Source organism: Muscardinus avellanarius (assembly GCF_963383645.1).
Source record: "Muscardinus avellanarius genome assembly, chromosome: 7".
Taxonomy (NCBI): domain Eukaryota; kingdom Metazoa; phylum Chordata; class Mammalia; order Rodentia; family Gliridae; genus Muscardinus; species Muscardinus avellanarius.
In genome coordinates this window covers 85912701-85926920 of record NC_137793.1, presented here as the reverse complement: position 1 = coordinate 85926920, position 14220 = coordinate 85912701, and the positions used below count along the sequence as shown (strand labels likewise).

The 14220-nt window shown below is 51.9% G+C and overlaps 1 protein-coding gene across 1 annotated transcript in view; it reads right to left on the bottom strand.

Annotated features, from left to right (window-relative positions):
* PLEKHA6 (pleckstrin homology domain containing A6) overlaps nucleotides 1-13997 on the bottom strand; it is a gene marked incomplete at both ends in the record, with an annotated part of 162927 nt that extends 148930 nt beyond the window's left edge. Inside the window, 3 exons of the mRNA XM_080698512.1 lie at nucleotides 2561-2618; nucleotides 7347-7423; nucleotides 13915-13997. Coding sequence (XP_080554638.1) covers nucleotides 2561-2618; nucleotides 7347-7423; nucleotides 13915-13997 — 218 coding nt within the window. The remainder of the gene's footprint in view (nucleotides 1-2560; nucleotides 2619-7346; nucleotides 7424-13914) is intronic.
* Between the last annotated feature and the right edge of the window lie 223 nt (nucleotides 13998-14220).

Genomic DNA, 14220 nt, shown 5'->3' with positions numbered 1-14220 from the left:
TTATGCTTCTGTCCTTTACCTCTGAATGCTATTCATTCATTCATTCATTCATTTCTGCAAATATTAGATTCCTAACGTGGACTAGAAGACAAAATTAGCCAGAATCTGCTCTCAAAGACAACATGCCAGTTGGGAAAAAGTAAACGTGTGTGTGTGCGTGCGTGCGCGCGTGAGCGTGCGTGTGTATGTGTCTACTTCTGAGCTCCACTGCCAGCTCAGTGCTTTTTGTTTTGCTTTGTTTTTTTTTCCAGTACTGAGAATTGAACCCAGGGGCATTCTACCTCTGCGCTATACTCCCAGCTCTATTTTATACTTTTATTTTGAAATAGGGTTTCACTAAATTGCTGAGGCTGGCCTTGAACCTGCGACCTTCCTGTCTCTGCTTCCCAAGTACTGGGAATATATGTGTTTGCCACCACACTGGCTTACAAATGCATTTGTTAAAGTTCCAGGTAGGCCAGGCATGGTGGTACACGCTTGTAATCCCTGCATTCAGGAGGCTGAGACAGGAAGATCGCGGTTCTCGGACTGCCTCAGCGACTTAATGAGGTCTTCTGCAATTTAGTGAGACCCTGTTTCAAAATAAAGAATAAAAAATAGGGCAGGTGGTGTAGTTCGGAGGTTGAGTGCTCCTGGGTTCCATCCCCAGACCCCCCCCCAATAAAAGTTCCAGGTAGTGTTCAATACAATAAAAAGAAACCCAAAGGGAGGTGGGAAACCTCAGAGGGAGTCATGAAGAAAGGCCTAAGGAGATGACACTGGACCAACTGACAAATAGGAGCCAGATGGGTGGAAATAGGATGAAAATGCTTTCAGGCAAAAGGAACAGCATGTGCAAAGGTCCTGAGGTGGGGCTGGACTCCACAGAATGGAAGGAAGGAATACCAAAAGTCAGAACAGCTGGCCAGTTGTGGGAGAGGAGTCCAGGCAGGTGGGTGGGACCAGGCCACCTCAGGTAAGTTTTTAAGGAAGGATGAAATCGGGTAACAACTGTGAAAAAGTGCTTAGTAAACCATCTCAAGATTCAAATGTATCTTGAGAAATAGTAAGAGGTTCTTCTATAAGGAGAAAAGAAGAAATAGTCCTTAACTGAAGCAAGGAGAACTTGGATTCAGTTTTAGGAAAAGCTCAGGCTGTAGGAGCCATGTATTAGAAGAACAGTTTCCAAAACAAATACTGTATCAAAAGGTTTTCACGTGTGTGTGTGTGTGTGTGTGTGTGTGTGTGTGTGTGTGTATTGTTAGGGATTGAACCCATGGATGCTCTATCTCTGACCTATACCTCAGCCCTATTTTCTTTTTTATTTTAAAACAGGGTCTCCCTATGTTCACAAGCACTGGCCTCAAACCTGTGATCCTCTTGTCTCATATTCCCAAGTACTGAATTACGGGCATGCCACCACTCCTGGCTTAAAAAGGTTTCCATTTTTGTTTTAAGGATATGGCTGGGGAAAAGGTGTCTCTCCATGATAAAGCATCTACCAAGTATTCAGGAAGCCCTAGTTTCCATCACTAGCAACACACACACACACACACACACACACACACACACACACACACACACACACACAGCTGGTCTTGTAGCTCAGCATTTGCCTAGCATGTACAAGGCCCTGGGTTTGGTCCCCAGCAACACAACACACACATACACACAGAATATGGCTGGTCCTGAGACAGAGGAATTAAAAAAACAAAAACAAAAACAAAAAACAAAAAAACTCATGGTATTGGTGGTGGATGAGGATTCCAGAGAAGACCTTGCTGGAGGGAAAGGGGATAGACCAGTGTTCTCTTTCCAGGGCAGAGCTGCAGCTCCCTCTGGCGGTGCCAGGGCTTCAGCCAGCCAGGCAGCGGCTCTGCCACCCTTACAGGTTGGGGGCCGGACCAGGCGGGGAGCCCACAGGCCTGAGCATGCCGAGCCTCACCCATGAGAAGGGAGTCAGGACCCAGCCTGGTTGGAGACGGCTGAGACGAAGGGAACGAGTCCCAGTGGGTAGCTGTGGACCACCCAGCTCAGGGAACAGGGGCCTGTGCGTCCCCGTGAGATCCAGGGCCTGCTCCCAAGGTCCGCTTCAGCTGTAAAACTCAGGACTGCTCCAGCCCCCAGGGGCCTGGCCAACCCCTCAGAGGACTCACACACACCTCCAGCCCAGGATCCCAGGTGCCCCATCCAGGAGACCAAGAACAGGGGGCCTGGGGGCGCCCTCCACGCCTGCCCTCCCGACAACTCCGCATCTGTCTGCCTCGTGCGCCGCTCCATTCCCTTCCTCTTAACCATTGGCTGGGGTGTCTAGAAGAGTCTCCTCCATCTGGCTGAGCCATCTCCTTCTCACCGATACAGCCCAGCCCAGTGCTCCACCCACCCCACCTCAGAAAGCTCTCTGCACTGACGTGGAGGGCCAGCGCCCAGGCCAACATAAACAGACGCCTCTACCCGCAGAATTCGAGGGCTCGGCACTCCCTAGACATCCACAGACCCAGAGATGTCCCAGGTGACATCAGAGACAAGGACCAGGCAGGAGCGACGACAGAGATCAGAAAGGAAACGGTGTCCCACTCACTTGATGAAGTACACTGCTCCTTCCGGGGTGGAATCCGTCTCCCAGCCCTTGGGCAGACCTGGAGGAAGCCAAATCACAGAATGAGAAGGTGTGGAACCAGCGTCTCCTCCAGCTCAGCCCCCCTGAGGCGGAAGGTTCACAGACAAGCCGCAGCATTCAGAGAGACCCGTTCCCCTTCTTTTGCTTATTATTTCTAGCACCTGAGTTTCCAGCAAATAATGAGATATGTGGCCGTGGGTGTGACATCCTCTGACAATGGCCAAGTAAATAAGCTAAGTGATTCAAGGGACAGTTGCCTGATGGGATCACACATTCACTCAACAAACCTTGTCTGGGCATCTGCATTGGCCAGGTCCTGGGCCAGCACCCAGACATGGCAGTGAGCACACAGGTAGTTGTCCTGGACGGGTCCTCGGGATCATACTACCAGCCCCCTTATAACACAGACATCGAAGCTGGAGCCATGGGCAGGCCACTCACCCTGGACTCACAGGTAAATAGCACCTGAGATTGAACTGAGACCCAGGTCTCCAGATCCCAGGCCAGTGCTACAACCTACAGACTGCTGCTCCAGAACCTGGACCAGACAGCAAGGGCCGGGGAAATCAGTCCAGAAATGGAGAGGTTGGCTTTTTAATTTTCAATAGCATCTCTGTCAAAAGCGTATCCATGGAGATGCTGAGAGAGGAGCATTACAGAGTCTGAGAGGCAAGGGCTGGCTGGAGGGGGGAGCTGACCTTGGCGGGGAGGTGCCCAGCCATCCCCAGGTAGGCGCAGCTCTCCACCTCCAAAGAGCAGCCCGTGGGGCACCCTGCACACCCTCCAAAACAGCCATTTGGCCTTGTCCCAGCTTCCCGCACATAGGCCCCCTCCACTCCCTGGCAGAGGAGGAGGCTTTTGAGAACCCCAGAGAATCTACCATCTGGCTGGCATTATGCTCCTGTAATTCCAGCTACTTGATAAACTGAGGCAGGAGGATCACAAGTTCAAAGCCAGCCTGGGGAACTTAGCGAGACTGTATCTCAAAATAAAAAATAGCCAGGCGTGGTGGCGCATGCTTGTAATCCCAGTACCTGGGAGGCTGAGACAGGAGGATCCCGCAGGTTCAAAGCCTCAGTGAGGCTCTCAGCAACTTAGTGAGACCCTGTTTCCAAATAAAAATATAAAATGGGTCTGGGAGTGTAGCCCGGAGGTAGAAGTCCCCTGTGTCCCATCCCTAGTACCACCAAAAAATAAATAAAAATCTAAAAATTTAAAAAATAAAAAGGACTGGGGGTGCAGCTCAGAGGTAGAGCACCCCTGGGTTCAATCCCCAGGGGGGGGGGGAGAGAGAGAGAGAGAGAGAGAGAGAGAGAGAGAGAGAGAGAGAGAGAGAGAGGGAGAGGGGCTCTCAGTCAGAGGTAGAGGTAGATAGGGAACTGGCTAAGTTAATTCCTTTTGGGCGTGCATGAGCCCCCTGGATGACACTGGAAAACAGGAGGGATTCTCATGACAATCACTACCACCTTCTGGATCAGCCCAAATACCTGTCTTGGGTTTCTGAGGTTTTACAAGACACACAGCCATTCTCTGTTGGTCTGAGCGTCTCTGCCATCTTATTGCTATGGGGCACAGGTTACAGAGAGCATGGCCTGGGTTCTGTAACGTGGCCTGTTTGGTTTTTCTTCATCTATTTTACTCATTTGTATTTATTTGTTTGTATTTATCCATAATTATTGCTGCTGCTGCTGCAGCTGCTGCTTCAGCAGAACGGCAGCTAGTGAGCCCAGGTTCTGCCCAAGACTCAGCCCAGAAAAATAATGAGCACTGCCATGTGGTGCAGCGCATCCTTCCTCTGAGCCCTGCATGTTACCTGTGCTAGCGCATTAATCCACGGAGCTCCATTCCACAACACAGGTATCCGCCCAGACATGTTTACAGATGAGGAAACTGAGGCCTAGACAGGTTAATCAACTTGCTTGAGGTCACCCAGAAAATGCCCGGGCCAGGACACGCTGCTGGTCTACTGCCTCCAGAGCCCACACTCTCTCCTCTGTGCGTCTCCATGAATGCTGCTTGTCCCCCCTGTCCCTGCGGGAGGACGTTCCCATTCAGAAGGGCGTGGATTGGCAGCCTCCCCAAGCAGAGGGATCCCCATTGGGTCAGAATCATAAATAATCCTGCTACTGTGAGGTGCCTGGGAAAGAAGCCAAGGTGGATTTTGTCCCCTGCCTTTTTCTAGCAACTTCCCTCCACACTGCCCTCTCTGCCCGGGCAACACCAAGAGCGCTTATATTCCTGTCCAGGCGGTGTGCCCATGGAGGCAGCTGCCCGCCCGGCAAGCCTTGGGGCATCTTAACCCCTTCCTGGCCTTAAGTGACCAGTTGGCTGAGCAGGAAAGAAATGGCTGTTCATCTTCCAGCCCTCCCCTGAGTGACGACAGACTCCACCGTGGGCACCTGAGAGCCTGAAGGCAGCAACGACCTGAGGTCCTGGGACAAAAAGCCCCAGACAGGTGGCAGGAGACCAGCCTCAGGTTCAAAGACAAGACAGCCGGCATGGTGGTGCACGCTTGTAATCCAGTACTTGGGAGGCTGAGACAGGAGGATTGCAGGTTCTTAGCCAGCCTCAGCAACTTAGTGAGGCCTTCTGCAACTTAGTGAGATCTTGTTTCAAAATAAAGAATAAGAAATAGGGCTGGGGGTGTAGCTCGGAGTAGAATGCCCCTGGGTTTAATCCCCAGTACCTTATACACACTCAAAGATGGTGGTGGCAGTAACAGCAGCAGTCACCTCCCTTTCTGTGCAGCCCTGGCCTCCTCCTTATGAGGTTCATAACCCTCTCCCAGTTACAGGAGCAGAAGCTAAGTCCTAGGAGAACAGAGCTACCACTCAGGAGACCGCGGATGGCGAACAGAGCCAAGGTGGGAGTGGGGCCTCTCCTCCCAGAGCGTCTCCATTGAAGCGCAGGGCCACTGGGCTCCTTAGCCAGGAGGCCTCAGCCAGGTACCTCCTCTGCTCTTCAGCTTTCCTCCCCTAAAAGAAAGGGGTTGGACTCCATGGAGTCTTCCAGCTCCCAAACATGATGATTCCAGCAAAGAAGCTAAAAGAAATAGGTTCCGGGCAAGTGGAAACCCTACCTGCTGTGTCCAGCAGGACCGGCTGTGCCCCGCGAGTGACCAGGCTCCTGAAACCCATCCTGGCTGTCCCTCAGGTGGAGGAGGAGAAGGGAGATTTCCCTACACGTGGTCCACACCCCTCCTCCCACTGGCCTCTGGGTGCTTGGCCTGTGGCTCCTTTGAAGTTACCCTGGTGCTGATGCCTGGTGTCTCCACACTGCCTTTCAGGCCAGACCTCTCCCCCCCCCGCCCCGTTTTTTTCTTATGATGCTGGGGATTGAATTCAGGGGCATTCTACCTGAGCTACACCCCCAACTCTATTTTATTTTTATTTGGAAACAAGGTCTCCCTAACTTGCTGACGGCTCCGCTAAGTAGCTGAAGCTGGCCCCACACCTGTGATCCCCGTCTCGGCCTCCCAGGTACTGATATTATAAGCGTGTGCTACCATGCCTGGATACACCAAACCCCCCCCCCCTTTTTTTTTTTTTTTGGTGGTACTGGGGGTGGAACCCAGAGGCTTTCTACTCCCGGGCTATACTCCCAGACCTATTTTTATATTTTATTTGGAAACAGGGTCTCACTAAGTTGCTGAGAGCCTCGCTAAGTGGCTGAGGCTGGCTTCGAACCTGTGTGATCTTCCTGTCTCAGCCTCCCAAGCGCGGGGATTACAAGTGTGAGCCACCACTCCCGGCTACACCAAACCCTTTTTAGTGTCTGTTTCGTGTGTCCTGCTGGCCTGTGCATGTCCCTCCTTTCCCAGTAAGGTCAGGGTCAGCTTGGCCCCTCTTCTTCTATGTTAAGTTTCTTCCCAGCAGGAGGGAATTCCTACTGGCCACAAAGGGATATTTACATTTAAATTGATTTTTAAAAAATCCAGATCTTTAGTAGCACTAGCCATATTTCCATTGCCCGTTAGCCACATGGGGCTAGTGGTGGCTGCACTGGGCAGAGCAGATGGAGAAGAGTCATGGCGAGCACAGGGGACGCGGTGGGGGCTGCCCCGGCTGGGGGCCTCGGATAGAGGGAGCTTTTTCTTTTTTTTTTCTCTTTTCCTTTCTTTCTTTGCACCTTTCTCCCTTCCTCCTCTTTCCCCTCCCTCCCTCTCTCCCTTTCTTTCTTTTTTATAGTGTGGATTAAACCCAGTAGCATTCTACCTCCAAGCTACACCCCCAGCTTTATTTTATTTTTTATTTTGAAACAAGGTCTCACTAAGTTTCCGAGGCTGGCCTCAAGTCTGTAATTCTGCCTCAGTCTCTCAAGTGCTGGAATTACAGGTGTGTGCCACCATGCCCGGGTTGGAGGGGACTTTCTTTATTTTTAATTTTTTTTAATTTTTATTTTTTTGTGTGTGGTACTGGGGGTGGAACCCAGAGGCTTTCTACCTTCGGGCTATACTCCCAGATCCATTTTTATATTGTATTTGGAAAAAGGGTCTCACTAAGTTGCTGAAAGCCTCACTAAGTAGCTGGGGCTGGTTTTGAACCTGTGCGATCCTCCTGTCTCAGCCTCCCAAGTGCTGGGATTACAAGCATGTCCTCTAAGGTCTGCCCAGACAGAAATGGTGGAGGTGGAGGCTTGGAGAGACCTGGACATGAGCACTGACATCCTGCAAAATGCCCAGGTGGCCCAAAGGTTTCTCCATGGGGAAGGGGAAGTTGGCGCAGAGCTGGGCAGATGGGCTCCTTACCTGGGCTGGAGGAGTATCCACTCTGGATAGGTGATTCCGTACCAGGGTGCAGCCAGCTGGTTGATTTCTCCTCATCACTATGGAAGGACCAATAAGAAAAGGTCAGGTTCAAGAAAGGCTTCTCTGGTGGGCTCCTGTCTCCAGATGCACGTGGCCTGACCAGCCAAGCCAGGCCCTGTGTTCATTCACATTCACACCCTATCTGCAGAGCAGGCCCTGAGGATTCAGAGCTGAACAATGTCTGATCCCTGGCCTCGAAGAATTTATAACCCACCCAGGAAACAGATGCAGAAAGGAATGGTTGCAATACAATGCACAGGAGCTGCAATCCCAGCTCTGGTGATGCCCGGGAGGCATGGAGCCATCCCAGACAAGAGGCGCTCCCTGGAAGGGTTAAGGAAGGGAGCGTGAAGCCCTCAGAGAAGAGGCTGCACCAGAGGTGACTGTGGAAGCCAGGTAGGGGCGGCAAGGAGGGTCCCCCACTGGCCGCTCCTCTGATGGATGAGGACCAGAGGAGGCTGCAGAACGAGACCTCAGCATCTGCAAACAAGGTCTTCATTTACGACATTTGCTCATGTTAGAAACTACAGATTATACGACCGAGGTCCAGAGAAGTTAAGTGATTTGTCTGAGGTCACACCAGTAAGTGATGACACCAGAATTCAGGCCTAGGCCTGCCCCCACAAATCCCAAACTCTTTCTAACACCTAATGGCCAGCAGGGCAGGATCCCCAATAGCGCAGGCCCTCTGGGCTCCATATCTATTGGGCACAAGAACCCATCGATATTTCTTGAGCCCCATCATTCAAGTGACATAGATTTTCCAGAGCCAGATATGACCCAGCAGGAAGCACCCCCAAACTTTTTCTGTGCCATTTGTAATTCTTCCCCTTAGCTCTCCTGGCCCCCTCCCCCACAACACCAATCTGTTATCACTAAAGGTTTGTTTGCACTTTTGAATGGAATAGTGCATGCTAGACTTCTTTGCCCTTTCTTCCTTCCAGCTTCCATGTAGCACGTGTCAGTATTTCATTCCGTTTTATTGCTGAGTAGTATTCCACTGTAGGATACACCAGTGTGTCCATCCATTCACCTGTTGATGGACATACAGGTTGTTTTCCACTAGGGGGGTCATTATATATAAAGCTGCTATAAGCTTTTGTGTACACTATGTAGACATAGGCCCTTTTCCTCTCTTGACTCCATTAACTTTTCTCCAAGATTAGACATCCGATACAGGAAAAGATTTCTCAGCTGTCCCACCCCTCTGATGAGCCAAGAAGAACCAGAGTCACAGTTCTAGTGAGCCACTGGGAGCCATTGGGAAAGATGTCTCACTACAAGGCCTCTGGTCTGAACTTTGGTCCTGGGATGCAGTGGAGAGGTAGCAGAGGAAGGGGACGGCTGCGTGAAAGTCAGCCAATGTCCTCAGCCCCTAACGTCTGCTTTTCAGCTGTCCTGACAATTTTTTTCTTGTTTTTTAATTTTATTTTTAATTTTTGGTACTGGGGATTGAATCCAGGGTTGTTCTACCTCTGGACTACACCCCAAGCCCTGTGTGTGTGGGGGGGAGGTACTGGGAATGGAACCCAGGAGCATTCTACCTCTGAGCTACACTCTAGCCCTATTTCTTTTTTTTTTTTTTTTTTTTTTTTGGTGGTACTGGGGTTCCTGGAAGCCCTTCTACCTCCGGGCTACATTCCCAGACCTATTTTACATTTTTATTTGGAAACGGGGTCTCCTAAGCCAGCGCGCACGGCTGGCTTCGTACCTGCATGATCCTCCTGTCTCTGCCTCCCAAGCGCGGGGATTACAAGCATGCGCCACCACGCCCGGTGTATTTTTTTTATTCTTTATTTTGAAACAGGGTCTCACTAATTTGCAGAAGCCCTCACTAAGTAGCTGAGGCCTTCTGCGAACCTGATCTTCCTGTCTCAGCCTCCCAAATGCTGAGATTACAAGTGTGTGCCACTACGCCTGGCTTCTTTTTTTTTTTTTCTTTTTTTTTTTTTTTTCATTGCTAGGGATGGAACCCAGGGCCATTCTACCTCAAACCTACATCCCCAGCCCTATTTTTAAATTATTCTTTATTTTGAAACAGGGTCACACTAATTTGCAAAGGGCCTCACTTAAGTAGCTGAGGCTGCCTGCAAACTGCAACCCTCCTGTCTCAGCCTCCCAAATGCTGGGATTACAAGCATGCGCCACCATGCCCGGCCCAAGCCCTTTTTAAAAAAATATTTTATAAGCTGGGTGTGATGATGCATGCTTGTAATCCCAGCATTCAGGAGGCTGAGACCAGAGGAACGTTTTCTCGGAAAACTTCAGCTACTTAGTGAGGCCCTCCGCAACTTAGTGAGACCCTATTTCAAAATAAAGAATAAAAAATAGGGCAGGAGGTGGAGTTCAGAGGTCAAATGCTCCTGGGTTCCATCCCCAGACCCACACAAAAAAAAATTTGTATTGAAATTTTTTATGTTTAAGTTGCTGAGGCTGGTCTCGAACCTGAGAACCTCCTGTCTCAGCCTCCCAAGTACTGGGATTAAGGTCTGCACCACCACAACTGACTTTGTTCTAAGATTTTCCAGTGCCTGACCATGCTTTTCTCTCACATTGTTGGCTCCCTCAGACTTCCCAGCCACCTCCAGCCCAGAGGGATGCCCTGGACAACCCCATCACACCATCCACTTCCCACCACAGCCCTCTTTCTCCCTTATTCTCCCCTGGCCACGAACAATGCAGCCACAGGCCGTCGCCACACCAGCACTGGGCTGATGGGGGAACAGGACCTGGGAGGACTGGTGTCACTACAAAGCCACACAGTGTCCAAGCTCAGCTGGGCCCTGAGTGCCATCTAGAATCTTCTTCAGTCTCTGGTCAGTTGCCATTTGCAGAATGGCTTTCCCATCAGTCTCATTTCCAGACCTGTCACTACCACCACCATCCCCCTTAAGATCCCTCCACTCTTAATAGCTGAGTTTATCGTGTGTGTGTGTGTGTGTGTGTGTGTGTGTGTGTGTGTGACTTCCCTGTCACTTACTGCTGTTTGAACCCAGGGACATTCTATCTTTAGCTACACCCACCATCCCTATTTTATTTTTACTTTGAAACAAGGCCCTGCTAAGTTACTGAGGGTCTCACTGAGTTACTGAGGCTAGCCTCGAACCTGTGATCCTCCTGTCTCAGCATCTCAAGTACTAAAATTACAGCGGTGCACTACCACACCCATCTGAGCTTCATAGGTTTCCCTGATACATCCAACCACCCTCCCCATATCCTCATCCATCTTTCAATCCTGTTCTCTGCACTGGAGATGCGTAGCCTTCTCCCATGTAAGGCTAACTGCTGTGCTAGGGCTGTGGCCCCATCTTGTCCTATCTCTCCTCATTCTACCTAGCTTCCCAGACTCGCATCGCCACCGTTGTCCTCACCACAGGCTCCATCGCTTTCCCTCTTCTTTCCCCTCCCTGTCAATGCCACCTCCCCTCCAACTTCTTGTCTCAAACCCCTCTCCTCCTTGACCCACATCCCTCCTGGAAATGAGTCCCTCCCAGCTTTCTCTACTTCCTGCCTCCCAGCCCTTCCCTGAAACCTCTTTACACTAAAGACACTTGCCTGCCCCCAACATTCCAGAACCTAGGAGACACTTCCAGTCTTGGGCCCATCTGGTCTTCCTGGGGCACTCAACACTGTCTACTACTCCTTCCTTCCTCCTGCTCAAACCCTCTCTTCCTTGCCTCCCGGGGCAGCACTCTGGCCTGGTGCTGCTGCCCTCTGTCACCCCTCGTCCTCCTCCTCCACCCGGCCTTTCTTCTGCTAACATGTCCTTAAACGCTGGCACTATCCAGCTGCCCTCCCATCTTCTCCCTCGTATGCTCTGCCCCCTCTGCACGGTGACTCTGAGGATTGTCTCCAGCCCAGCCTGCTCGCTCCAGCAGTCCCCCAGGCTTCACCCCCAGATGTCCCTCGGGACCTCAAACTCAGTATCTCCTTGCTAAACCTGCACTCCCCCTAAAACAGGCTCCTCTTCTCCTGCTCCTGCTCCCTGCCAAACTCAAGCTAGAAATTCTGAGCGCTCTCTTTGCCCTCCCCAATGTTCAGCAGTAGACAGACACTCTATCCGGTTCCTAAAGGGTTCTCCCTTCTCTCTTTCCCTCTACCCCCTTCTCCCTACTCTAATTCAGTCCCATCAGCTGACAACTCCCTCACAACTGCTTCCCAATCACTTTCCAGACCTCGAGTTCCTCCCCCTCAAATCATCATCCCTTGAGCTACCAGAGGGATTGTTCAGAACACAGATGTGACAAGTCAAGCCCTTGTCTGAAGTCTCCTTTGGGGTCTTATCCTGTAAAGGATCACGTTCAAACCCCTCGAAAGCTGCGCCTTCCTACTTTCCAGCCGTGTCCTCTGCAGCCCCCCAGCAGCCCTATGCATCTCTACGGAGCCCCAGGAATGGCTTTAGAGGCGCCGTGCCCACTCTGTGCCCACGCCCATGTGCCCACTCTGTGCCCACGCCCATCAGTGCTGCCCTTCCCCAGCTACCGAGGGCCCTTTTGCTCTCCTCCCTGGCCCAGCGCAGCACGTGCTGTGCTCCCCTGTCTTGTTTCTACAGCCTTGGGCAAATACATGCCTCTAGAATGTCTCTTGTTGTTTCCCAAGTATTTGTGCTTTCTTCCTACTACCTTAGAGGGAAAACCTGCAGCTTATTGCTTTTTTCTCCAGTGCCTAGCACTGCGGCAGATAAGAAACGCTCCACATGTGTTTGCAGAATAAAGACCAAAAGAAGCGAGAAGGCCATCAGGAGCTGGGGAGAGGAGCCAAATGGCCGCTTCGTCAGAAGGCCTGAGAGGCTCGCTGGGATTCTGGAGCTCAGGTCCTGCCCCAGATCTTCTCAATAGGAATCTCCAAACGGAGCACTCAGGAATCAGCCTCTTTAGTAACTTCCTTAGACGATATTTGTTGTTGTTTTTCCCCACACTGGGTCTCATTATGTTGCCCTGGCTGGCTTCAAGTTCCTGGGCTCGACTGATCCTCTCGCCTCAGCCTCCAGGGTACCTGGGACCACAGGCAGGAGCCCGTCACACTGGACCCATCACACCCAGCCTCCATGAGTCCTGGATGGTCTCTAAAGTCTGCAGCCACTGAGGGGACTCCAGCTTGCTTGCCTGCTTTATTTATTTATTTTTCAAGTACTGGGGATGGAACCCAGGGGCATTCTACCTCTGAGCTGCAGCCCCAATCTGATTTTTTATTCTTTATTTGGAAACAGGGTTTCACTGAGGTGCAGAGGACCCCTCTCAGTAGCTGAGGCTGGCCATGAACTGCCTTCCTCTTGTCTCAGCCTCCCAAGTACTGGGGTGACGAATGTTCACCACCACCCCTGGCTTCTCCAGTTTTAATCCTAGAGAAGTTCTGTTATTTAAGAACCTGACCTAAGGTAAAAAACTTTCCTGAAGTTAATTTCTAGGATAATGACAGCATCAATTATGATAATGTGGTGATAATTACAGAAGAAAGGACTTAAGCAAGTGTGGCTACTGAGAAATACCAAAGGGAAAACTCTACCTGCCCCGGGGCTCCCGCAAAGGCAGTCTGGTATCAGGGAAAGTGGGGCACTGGAGTCTGCAGATGCCAGGCCGAGCCCCAGCTCCTGGGAACTAACTAGTGGCTTTATCTTAGCCGAGCACTCTTGGCCTCTCCGGACCTGGCTGCCCCTTCTAGACCAGGGGCTTGACCTGGCTTAAGCAGGGGCTGCTTCAGGACTCCTCTCAGCTCCAAGGCTCTGTGAGCACTCTCTGGAGGAAGGGGACGCTTGTCAAGTGCAGATAAAGGTCCAGAATGCTGTGCTTCTAGACCTGCTCTATCATTGGGAGAATTCTATGCTGGCAAAAGATGAGTCTGGGAGAAGCGAGCCAAGTGGGGCCACTTTGTTATAATGAGATTAGGCCACAGCCATTTTGGTTTATGAAATTAATATACCAGTGCAGATATATTACTGACAGTAGCAAAGCTGCTCTCTTCCCTAAAGAACACTGCACAGACAGTGGGCATCTACCTTCTACTGCCCCTCGAGTAGTCTGGGAAAAAAGCAGAGGAAGGCTGCTGACCTGGGGACACTGAGTCTGGGAAGCGCCAGGAACTGGGTGGTAGGTTGAGGCTGGTATGTGGGGTCTCCCGCAGGAAAGTCCGGGTGGGGGGACATGACAGAGATCCACCTTTGGCCCGTAGCTGAAGGAACTCCAGGCTGGGCACTGGCCTAGCCCTCCCCCGCAGGGCCCTGTGGTCAGGGGAGCCGGGGAAAGGCCAGCACCTCCCTGCCCTGCCCTGCCTGGCCTCTGCTGGACTTTGCCCCATTGAGGAAAAGGCGGGAGACTCATTCAAACAGGCATCGTGATAAACTTATTAGTCATGCCCGTTGTTCCGGCTACCCTTTCCCTCCGCCCTCCAGCCTACCCCCAGCCCTGCCACCTTTCAAGTTGGAAAACTTTAAAGAAAACAAACGAGGGAAAGAAAGAAAAGGGAAAAAAAAAGAGGGAGGGAGGGGGGAGAGAGAGAGAGACCTACGTACTTGATGAAGAAGATCCTCCCACCGCCGTCTACTCCGTAGGTCCACCGGCCGGGCAAGTCCAGCCAGTCAATCTCATCGGCCATCGCGGTGTCCCCGCAGCCCCGGCCGGCGCCCCCGCTCTCGGCCGCGGGGCGGCGGGGGAGGGTCGGCGCGGTCCGCCGGGCTGGCCGCGCACCTCCGGGGTCCCTGGCAGCGACTCGGGCCTCGCTGGAGGCGAGCTGGCCGCGAGCCGGGCGGCGGGGAACCCGGAGCGCTTAACCCTGGCGGGGCCGGCAGCCGCAGCCCCAGACACCACCTCCCAGCTCC